A 12,177-nucleotide genomic window follows, 5' to 3' on the forward strand; every position below is an offset into this window, starting at 1 on the left:
GATTGAGAAATGGGAAAGACGTGATTAGATTTCACATTTGATGGATTGAATTTATGTTGTTTCTTATTCATGAAGTTATATTTCCGGTTGCTTCAGTTCTAAGCACCAAAACTCAAATGCCCCTCAGCTGGGAAAGAGGGTACAAAATGCTGTAATACACACACACAATGGACTAAGAAATTAAAATCCATACGCTATTGATATATGCAACATCCCAAGACAAATGAATGTGATTCCACTTACATGACATTCTAGTAAAGGCATGGCTATCGGAATAGAGAACATATAACTAACTAGTTTCGAGGCATGAGGAGTGGGAAAAGGATGTTAACTACCAAGGGACATGGGTAATTCCTTTTGGAAAGGAGTGATCAGACCAGATTGCACTTTGTATATTTGACAATTGTCAAAACTTGTAGTATACACCCAAAACAGTGAACTTTACTGTATGCAAATTTTAAATCATTTTTTAAAACTCTCTGTATGTACAGAAAAAGGTTCCTACCTCACATTAGTTTCATCATTAAATTCTTCAGCCCACTTCTTCCTTGACTGTGCAGTAGTAGAACCATCTAAACGGTAATAGTCAATGTTCCGGAGCCACTTTCCTTCCCCTGAAAATGTAAAAATAAGATATTTGATCTATTGTTCTTTGAAAGATTTACCTCCTTGCGCATCACTTTATTTTATAGCACAGAATTCCTTCAAATATATATTAACAATTAAATCTGTAAACAACCAGTTTTTCCTCCCTCCTAATTAACCTAATAGAGAACAACTAAAAACTAGGAAAAAATGCTTACATTCATTCACAGAACTAATATACACTGAATACTATGTATCAGAAACTATCCTATAGTCTAATCACCAATTTTCAAACATTTTCCTTTTTAAAAAAACATTTGTCATTTGGGTGTAAGTTCACAAAAGCAAATTGCTTTTCCTTCAGCTGTTCATTTGATGACACTGACTACAATCCCTACAGTATAATCGCATACATCCCCTTCTCTGTGTGTTTCCCATTTCCATTTGTCCTCCTTCCCTATCTCTTCCTGCCTTACAAGATTTCTCCCTGGGGCAATCCCGCCCTTTTGGCCTCTGGTTGACTATTCTCAGGAGTATGTATGTACTTCCTTGGTGTTATTGTTCACCCTACAGTCTTTGTTTGGTAGAAAGCTGAGTGAGTTCAAGCCAGTTCCAAGGTTGAAGAGCAATTAAATACAATAGCCTCAGGGATTCCATCGGTAACTAGACCAGTAAGTAGGCTTAGTCTTTTCTTAGTATTTTGAATTTTGTCCCAAAATGTCCTCCTACTCTATCCAGGACTTTCTATTGGGATTCCTTTTGAAGAACCAGCATTATTCTTATTATGTTATACAATATACAATAATTATGTGAAGAATTATTGCGTCAGCCCAGCACTATCTTCACCTTCAGGTTTCTGTCAGGATCACGGAGACTGAGGTTCATGAGTTTACATACATATGACCCCTCAAAGCTTTTAGGACTTCCTTTGCTACTCACCAAAGAAGTGCACAGAAAACTGTCTTTGAAGCTATCATCTGGAGACATCATGCCCAGCAACTCACTTTTTCAAGGTGTGTGGTAATGGTGAAAATGTTTCCGTAACTTCACACTCTGAATGACCTAATGTGGAGTTGTGGCTATATTTGTAGTACATAAAAGAGGTCCTCAAAAGGTTCATGGAAAAATTCCATTACCTTTTAAATTTATTCTCCCACAGAATTTTTGGAGTCTCCTTGTATAACTATATATGTAAAAATATCCTGTTAGACTAGTAAAATCAATATTTTCCACGTATTGATGGTTGCAGAATAAATTTATATAGCTTTTGTAATGTCATTTTCAGATAACAAAGCATAGTCGGAACACAGACTAATAAAATTATGCATCATAACAGAAAAATATATATTTAAGCCAACATTATACTTAATTATATTCAAACCAAGGAATATACATAAGCACTACAAATATATGTGTAAAAGATATATCAGTAAGAAAGGGTTTATAAACAAAGGGAAAAAGGGAATATAAATTGTCAGTGTACACCTAGCACTGAAATAAATGTCACGGACACATAAGAAAATCTATTATTAGGGCATTATTCTTTATGGAAAATGAGAAATAATACAGATCATAGTGCTGTTTTTTACACAAATAATATGTACATGCTGTTTTACAAGCAGAGCAACCCCCTATATATTATGTTCATTATACCAATTTTTTAAACGTTGTCATCTTCAACCACCACCACCCCCTTGTCTCGACGGACTTAATGTTATCCAGATAAAATTAATTTCATTTCAGGTTGGTATTTTCCTAAGCCAAGTGCAACCAATAATGAGCTAAATGGGCTTATGATGGAAATCGGACACCATGTTGAAACCTAAGATTGTGAATGTACAAAGAGTTAAAAATTTGTAGAAAATTATCCTAAGCCGACAACTCAAAAAACAAGATGTTACGTATTTTATTGTTTTCATAAATCATAAACTGAAGCATATTTTTAATAATCATTGTCTTTGAAATAAGCAAATAAAAGTAACCAAAGAAATTATTTTCTTCTTAAAATAGGGCATTTTAGTTCATTCATCGTCCTCCTTATCATTTGACTCTAGGAAGCATTTAAAGACTGATCCCTCATCGTCATCATCATCACTTATCTCACAGCTGACTGGTACATGCTCCTCTTGTGACTTTTGAATTAATGTCATTACCATCATTGCCTTCAGTGTCTTCACCGTTCACACACAACCAAGCCTTTCCGAAGCCTTTGCAGTTCGTTTCTGTGGTTGTTTTCTCTCAAGCAGAAGCCACTCCCTTGCAAATTTCTATAAACATCTTCGGTTATCCTAAAGTTATGAAGCCACGAATCCTAGATTGCAGCCATTCACCGCATTAAGCTCTTGAACAAGGTGGTTGGCCACTATATCTAGAAGGTGTAGCTAGTGGTCAAGGTTCCGTGTGACTGCCATATAGACACCGGTAGAATATTGAACATGTTTTTCTTACGAGCACTCAAGGCATTGGAAATTAGTAAAGATTTTTAAAGAATCCTGCCCTATAATACTTATCTTCCCATATTTTCACCTCACAGTCCATCTGTTCCTACTTATTACATTGAACACTCTATTGGTGAGTGGTTATTCAGTTTGAAGTTGGCAAGGAAGGACTTGCATTTAATTCCTAATGTGATTCTAAAAGGGTTCCAAGGAAGAGATCTGTAAACTGAAAAACATACACAATAAAATCAATAACAGGCTACTTTTAGAAAGGGGATTTTAAAAACTTCAAATGAGAGTTGTATCAGAAGCAAGGGTCTTTTTATATGACAGGACTAAGCATGTGATAAAGGTTAACTAATGATCATTGGTCAAGGGCCTTGGCAAAGTGAGGCGTAAACAGACATAACTTAATGGTTTTACTGAAGATGATTTCACAAGATTTTTACATTCAGCTGTTGAGTCAAGGGCAACTGTGTATTAGTTTTGCGTTGTTTACTCCTCTAATTAAAAGCCAAATTTGGAAGACAGTTATGTCAATTCAGACCGAATTACGATGTTTATTGAGAGGTACAGATCCTGGATGCTATTTATGCCAGGGCAGGCTTCACATTGGAATGCTGTCAACTGATTTATGTACAGACCAGGGCGTTTAAAGCTTTCTGATTGACGATTCAAAAGTGACAGGGACATAATTATCAACATATATTTTACTAGAAACAAATGCCATTTCAATTGTGTATTTGTCGTTGATCGGGGTACTAAACAAGCTTAATCCATGACTTCTTGATTGTATCATAGGCCTTTATTATACAAATATAATCAATGGTACCATTTTCTGACTATTATAGGAGGGTGAATGAGACCAAAATTCACGTTTGGAAAATGTCATAAGATACACATATGCTATATGTAGTTGAGCTACCCCAAACCTAACATAATTTAAGCCTTTCTGCAGTTACATGTGTTATTTATATGTTTGCAAAAATATTGTAATTTATCAACTTATCATTTAGAAAAGTATTTACTATAGACCTAGGCAAAGAATATTATACCATGGATAATAGTTGCTAATCCTTACTAAACACAGATTTTAACGAAGTAGATAAAAACTCAAAAGAAACTCATCCCAGAAAAAAAAAGGTCCTTAAGATAACTCACCAAACCAAAGACAAAACTCACTGCCATGAGTGAATTCTGACTCCCAGCAAACTAAAAGGGCAGGGTAGAACTGCCCCTGGGGGTTTCTAAAACTGTAAGTCTATAAATAAAAAAAGCTTTATCTTTCTCCCATGGAGAAAGTGGCTGGTAGTTACGAACTGCTGACCTCCTAGTTAGCAGATCAGTGTGTAAACCATTACACCACCAGGGCTCCTCAAAGCTCTCTAAATTTATCCCATCTAAGTTCTTCTCTTTCCTCCATTCTTTCCCGAACTTCTCTACCCACACAGGAGTAACTGCTGTTCTTCAAACATGTTAGGCAAGTTGACATCAAAGGGCTTTTTCATTTGTCATAAAATGTTCTTCCTCAGGATATATGTATGCCCCAAGTTTCCTTCAGCACGCCTAGTCTCTCTCTCTCTATAGAAATACATAGTTTCCTTTGTTGAGAATATATACTGCAGAACATACATCAATCGAACAATTCTGATCTCTTAAATGTTAGCCCATCAGTGAAGCTTTAACTGACAATTCTATAGACCTTACCCTCAAACTGCCTTATAACCTTTGTTGTTTCTCCATAACACTTTCACTATATATATATATATATATATATATATATATATATATATATATATATATATATATATATATATATATATGAAATATTTAATATAGCTCAGCTAGTCAATAGCCTTTGTTACTCCCACAGAATGACTTTTCCCTGATGGGTGTGCGTAAGAATGTGGAGAAATAGACACTTATTGTATTACATGATTCAGCTGTAAGTGGTTGACATTCTGCTGTGCATAAAGTAAGCCAACTAAGAAACACAGTGGGATCTTCCTACCAGCAAGAAAGGAGAGCAAAGTGTCATTCAGACTCTACATCTGGTTTATGTATCTCGCTGCCTGACCTCTGATTGTTGGGACTTCTGACCTAATATCATCAGCTTCTGTAGCCTTTTAGATGAAGGAAATCCTCCAGATAGATGTCAGAACTTTTGATTTGGAACTTACCAGCACCCACAACCACAAGCGCCATTGTTCTTTGTCACTGTTAAGTTCTGTTTGGACATTACAGGAAACTGCAGAACCCTGAGGTGTGGACTGTGAGGAGTAGTGGTAGGTGTTATTAGGAAAACAGGAGCAGTATAGCATTTTTGAAAAGTGGGACATTTGGGGCATACTTAACCTCCTTGTAGTATTTTTTCTAAAAGAAATAATTATTTTCTATTGTTTCTGATGGTTATTTCCTGATAAGAATGTAACCTCTAGAACAGCAGTTCTCGACCTGTGGGTTGTGAGCGCTTTTGGAGTCGAACAACCCTTTCCCATGGGTCGCCCAATTCATAATGGTAGCAAAATTACAGTTATGAAGTAGCAATGAAAAAAAAAGTAGCAACAAAAATAATTTTATGGTTGGGGGGTGACCACAACAGGAGGAACTGTAGTAAAGGGTCGTGGCAGTAGGAAGGTTGAGAACCACTGCTCTAGAAGGCTCAAGGACATTTTCTGTTTTATTCACTACTATATATTCAGCACCTAGAATTGTGCCCTGGACATCGGTTAAATAATCTCTAGAATGGGTTTGTAAACATTTAATTTGAGGCTTGCTAATGAAGCAGTACCTTATTGGTAATTCTTAGTCCACTTGGAAAAGAAAAACAACTCCCTTCTCCTTTAGTAATCAAGGTCCAAGGTAGTAAGATTCTATGTAAAATCGGCTTGGGGAAAACAGAGACTTACAGGTAAATACAATGGAAAACCAATAAATAGCATGTGGTATGGTATCCAATAAACATATATTGTTCCTTTTCATTTACTATAGCAGTGTCTAGAAGCTAATATAGTTCAGAGACCATCTGAACTATATTGAACTTATAAAGACTGTTATTTTGCTTTATTTTGTCTAGAATAGAAAAACTATGTCTACACAGTGAGCACAATAGTACAAAGTATGATGGGTCAGAAATTTAAGAGCCAAATAGTGCATTCCGATAGTACTTAGGGTACCATCTGACACACAGACACACACACACACACACACACACATCACAATATAGGTTCTTTACCAAAAAAAATTTCGGCAAGAATATATCCCAAGAGTTGTTAATAGAAAAGTATAAGTTTGATGACTATAATAACTTAAACTATCATTTGCATAAAAGTAGTTGCCTTTAATTTCAATAAAAATCTAAATACTATATATATTGCAGTATAAGCCAACCAGAGTATCAGCTAAGGCACCTAATTTTACCAAAAAAATGGCATTAAAAATCTGCTGGAAAAAAATGTGCTGAAAAACATGGCTTATACTCGAGTATATACAGTAAATTCTTTTCATACTGTTAACAGGACACAATTTATTTAATACTCAGATGAGCACTACATATCAATAATTTACATAGTACTTAAATTACTATGGAGCCCTGGTGGCATTGGGTTGCTAACCGCAGAGTCGGCTGTTTGAAATCACCAGCAACTCCACTAGAGAAAGATGAGGCGTTCTACTCCTGTCAAGAGTTAGAATCTTGGAAACTCCCTGGGGCAGTTCTATCCTGTCCTATAGGGTTGCTGTGAGTCAGAATGGACCTGAGAGCAGTGAGTTTGGTTTGGAGTATTAAAAGTGCTACATATAGACTATGCAGTAACAGGTACAATATGAAATGATATTAAGTGAATGATGTTTAATTTATGGAGCAAGGGACTTCCGGCATGATACTGTGAGAAGTTCTATGGATCTGCTCCCCAAAAGAACCAGCAAAAATTATTTTAAAACACAAATTTAAAGCCTTACGAAGTGTTTCCAACGATATACAGCAAATGAAGAAATCATTATTTAAGAAAATCTCAATAATAAAGAAAAGAGTTTATATAGTTAAACTTCCTTTCCTGCTCCCAAATTAAAGGAAACATCACTCCACAATGGTACAGCCAAGAACAGCTACTCTCCTCCCCTAAACACCAGTTGAAGGGCTATCGTCCTGTCATCAACTATCTGACGCTGAGGTAAGTTCCTAGCGAATTACCGGTACCTGAGAAGTGAGGACCCCCTTTCTATAGTCAGACCACAATCCCGTATAAGCGCCTCTACCTTGGGCTCGTCACTGCTGAAAACACAGATCTATTGGAAGGCAAGCCCAGATGACTTGGGGCTAATGACTACCCTACCCCCTAAAGAGGAGATCTAACACCCAGAGAAGCACACCATTGTTCCCATGCCAACTCTAAAGTCCAAACTCAGAGATTTTGCCTGTGGGAAGAAGCTGAGAACTAGCTGGGAGGAGCACACATGAAGACAAAACAAATTTCAAAGATAAACCAGGGAAACTTTCCCTTCAAAGGAGTCCAAATTTGATTATTTCAGACTCTGCTGCACTTTATGCTCCAAGACACTATTAAAGACATTGAACAAAGAGTGCACAATTAGAATTTAACAGCTAGGTATGGTTAAAGGCAGAGAATTAGAAGAAAATCCTTCAAGCATCCCATGTAGAGATGATCTAAGATAAAGTAGAGATGCCTCCCTTTGGGTTTCTGAGACTGCAAATCTTCACAGAAGAAGAAATCCCTATCTTTCTCCTAAAGAGTGGCTGGTGACTTCAAATTGCTGGCATTGTAATTAGCAACCCAATGTATCTAACACAAGGTCCTTCTGTAGGAATACAGGGAGAATAAACCAGTTGCTATTCAGTCAGCTCATGGTGACTCCATGTGTCTCAGCGTAGAACTGTGTTCCAGAGACTTTTCAATGCCTTTGATTTTTGTGAAGGAGCTCTCATGGAGCATTAAGTTAAGCACTGGCTGCTAGTCAAAAGGTTAGCAGTTTGAACCCACCAGACGATCCACAAGAGAAAGGTGAAGTGGGTTGTTTCACTAAAGATTTATAGGCTCATAAAGCCTAGGGAACTGCTCAAACATACTCTGTCCTTATAGGTAGTTAGATAATCTGTTGTCAAAGAAGAAACTCCCTGCGAAGGGGGAGCCCGCCAGCAGTGGACCCGAGGAGGCGGTTGCTAGCAGCAAGAGCAACAGCACTCAGAAAACGGAAGCAATGATAGAACCAGCCCAGAAAGATTCCAATGGACATCCCCTGGTCCTCCCAGCCTCTCAATAAAGAAATTCCACAACAAAAAGAAAAGGAACATTGGTAAAAGTAATTACTAGAGGTGGTTTAAATGCTTATTTTTCTATCTTCTCATTAATATAAAAAGAAATTGCATAAAACATTACTACATATTCTTAGGCTTATAACACAAGCAACTATAACCATTTTGATAATAATAGTACAAACTGGTAAGTGAGACTAAAGATTGACTGGCCTGTGGAAATGCATCAAGGTAGTAACTCAAATTCAAAGCAACAACTTAGGAAACCAGCAATGATGAAATTAACATAACAAGTATATATGTGCTCTCCTCTGTAAATATATGCATGGTCTCCTGTATTCTCAGCGTTTCAAAAAGATAAAATTAGATAAAAATAATTATATTGTTTACTGTTGAGTTAATATTTATAGATATATGTATAACAATATAAAAGGAAAAGAGGAAAATTCTATATTTCACAGAAATTAAGTTTAACATAAATCTAAACCAGAGTCAGGTAAGTTAAAATATCTCCGATAAGCCTTACTGAAATTGATTTTAATAATATTTTAAAATTATAGTAAAAAAATCATTAAGGAATGAAAATACTACATTATTGGCATGCGTTGGTTCCAAAGATGAAAATATGAACGATGACCACATCAGATCAGAAAATGGAAGAAGACTACATCATAGCATAATTCCAAATTTCATTATTATATTTCTATCAAATTCTATCACTGTATAGCTGTTAAACAAGGAATCATGACTTAGCCAAGTTGACACATAACCTCAACCAGTATTAGTCTCAGTTTGCACCTAAGCATTTCTTGCTGCCAGCTGTCTGTCATCAATGATCAAAATTATGTTTTTTACTACTGTCATAAATTCAAAATGTTAGGCATGGTGCCCCAACAGACTGGACTGGAAAACGCTCCTAAGAGCCAGCAAACGATCCTTCAACGAACTACAAGCCGTTCTTTTGTGAAGTGTTTTGTTCTTTGTCAGTGGTTTGTTTTTGTTGTTTTGTTGTCTGGTTGTATACTGTTGCTTTGTTTTCCTCTGTCTAGTTTTCGTGCATGTTAGTGTCTCCACAGGTCTGTCTGAATAGGACAGGCTGGATGAACTATCTGGAGGAAAAACAATAGGACAGACAGTTCGGGGGGGGGGGGGGGGACAGGCAGATCTGGGTGGGGGAGGGGGAGGAGGGTAAGGAAGTGGTGTTAATAAACACAGGGACAAAGGAACAACATGGGACCCAAAATGGTAGTGAGGGGGGAGTGGCAGGCCTGATGGGGAACGATCAAGGGTAAGGTTGCGTAGAGAAGAGGTATAGCTGTAGCCCAGGTGGGGACGGAGCATGGTAGTGGGGCAGGAGGAAAGTCAAGGGAGATGGAGAAAGGCGTTGGGAGTCAAGGGGCATTTATGGAGGTCTAGACAAAGACATGTACATGCAAACATATATATGAGGACGGGGAAATACATCGAATTGTCTACATTTATAGGTTTAATATTAAGGTGGCTGAAGGACCTTGGGCCTCTACTCAAGCACTCCCTCAATGCATGAATACTTTCGTTTATTAAATTGACACTCTATGATTCTCACTCTCCCGACACAACTGCTGAAGACAAATGGGTGCATAAGCAAATGTGGCGAAGAAAGCTGATGGTGCCTGGCTATCAAAAGAGATAGTGTCTGGGGTCCTAAAGGCTTGAAGGTGAACAAGCAGCCATCTAGCTCAGAAGCAAAAAAGCCCACATGGAAGAAGCATACCAGCCAGTGCGATCACGAGGTGCCCAAGGGACCAGGTGTAAGGTATCATGCAAAAAAAAAGATTATATGTATGTGTATATATATATATATATGTGTATGTGTGTGTGTGTATATATATATATATATATATATATATATATATATATATATATAAATAAATAATATTGAATGAAGGGGGAAGTGCAGAGTGGAGACCCAAGGCCCAAGGCCACTGGAGATCCCCTCATAGAGGGGTTTAGGAGAGGAGATGGGTCAGTCAGGGTGCAAGGTAGTACCGATGAAGAACACAGCTTTCCCCCAGATCCTGGATGCTTCCTCCCCCCCAACTACCATGATCCGAATTCTACCTTGCAGGGCTGGATAGGGCAGAGGTTGTACACTGGTACATATGAGGGCTGGAGGCACAGGGAATCCAGGGTGGATGATACCTTCAGGACCAAGGGTGTGAGGGGCGATGCTGGGAGAGTGGAGGGCGAGTGGGTTGGAAAGGGGGAACTGATTACAAGGATCCACATGTGACCTCCTCCCTGGGAGATGGACGGCAGAGAAGGGGGGGAAGGGAGACTCCGGATAGGGCAAGAAAGGACAAAATAACGATGTATAAATTACCAAGGGCACATGAGGGAGGGGGGAGCGGGGAGGGAGGGAAAAAAAAAAGAGGACCTGATGCAAAGGGCTTAAGTGGAGATCAAATGCTTTGAGAATGATTGGGGCAGGGAATGTATGGATGTGCTTTATACAATTGATGTATGTATATGTATGGATTGTGATAAGAGTTGTATGAGTCCCTAATAAAATGTAAAAAAAGAAAAGAAAATGATTAGGGCAAAGAATGTACAGATGTGCTTTATACAATTGATGTATGTATATGTATGGATTGTGATAAGAGTTGTATGAGCCCCTAATAAAACGTTTAAAAAAAGTGTAAAAGAGTAAAAAAAAACCATGAGATTTAGAGATTAAAAAGTAAAATGGCAGATACAAATCCAACTTTACGAATACCATTAAATGTGAATAGAATAGAATACATCAAACAAAAGGCAGATGTGATCACAATAGATAAGAAAATATAAAGCACTGTTATTATGTATACATGAGATTCAAGGATATAGACAAACTGTTCTTGTATTAATTCCCACAGCGAATGTTATTTTCTTCTGATTTCTATATGCTTAGAGTACTCTTCAGAAATGAAAGAGGGTATATACTACTACCAATCTTATAAATGTAAAAGGGATGATAAATACTATAAATAACACTATACCAAAAAATTTAATCAGTTAGAATTTCTAGAAAGCCACAAATAATCTAGCCTGAATAATGATGAAATAGACATTCTGAATGGATCTATAACAAATAAAGACATTGAACTGATCATTAAGCAAACTTCTCTCAAAGAAAAGTTCAGGCTGAAGCGAAGTCTCCTGATATTTAAAGAGAGAACCCCTCCCAAAAGACAAAGCATGTCATATTATATTTTACGAAGTTACTATTATATCAATACCAAAGCCAGTAAAAATACAAGCTAAGAAAATATACAGAATATACATCAAGCCATGATGTTGGGAGGGGAGCATGTATGTCTTGGAGAAGGTGATTACATTTCTGTTGATGCGTACACAGTGAGGAGCAACCTCTCATCAAGAAAAACAAACAAACAAACAAACAAACACTTAACAATACTTATATAGAATACCAAGGGGGAAATATGCTCAGTGCTATATTCTCAATTGGGCATTTTTGACCCAGTTTCTATGAAGCCCTTAGTGACCCAGGCTGCATATTACAGACTTCTGGGACTTCAGACCTTGCTTTCAAGGTGCACAATAGCCTTCATAGGCCAAACCACAAAGACTCAATGTGAAAACCCCACTAAGTGAACTGGACTTTACCTCAAACTCACCTGTATCTCTTGGACTTAGGCTGAAACCGCCTCCTGTGAGTGTGACCACTATGCCAGGGTGAAGTCATTGGACTTTTGTTCTCTTGTCTGGAATGGTGGCCTGGGCTTACCATATATTTACCATTTCAACACGCTCCTTGTTTTCTTATGACATGTATTAATCTAGTGAGCATTTTTTCCTTTGTGATGGAATGTTACTGAAAATGTTGCCCTATCCCCAACACCA

General features: G+C 37.5%; 1 protein-coding gene across 5 annotated transcripts in view; it reads right to left on the reverse strand.

Moving 5' to 3' along the window:
• The window catches only part of ATRX (ATRX chromatin remodeler), a 241,168-nt gene that overhangs the window by 49,874 nt on the left and 179,117 nt on the right, over positions 1–12,177 (reverse strand). For all 5 annotated transcript variants that reach the window (XM_075539142.1, XM_075539143.1, XM_075539141.1 and 2 more), the window contains one exon: positions 506–614. In XM_075539142.1, the coding sequence (XP_075395257.1) occupies positions 506–614 (109 nt within the window). The remainder of the gene's footprint in view (positions 1–505; positions 615–12,177) is intronic.

This window comes from Tenrec ecaudatus, chromosome X, assembly GCF_050624435.1.
Source record: "Tenrec ecaudatus isolate mTenEca1 chromosome X, mTenEca1.hap1, whole genome shotgun sequence".
Lineage (NCBI taxonomy): Eukaryota > Metazoa > Chordata > Mammalia > Afrosoricida > Tenrecidae > Tenrec > Tenrec ecaudatus.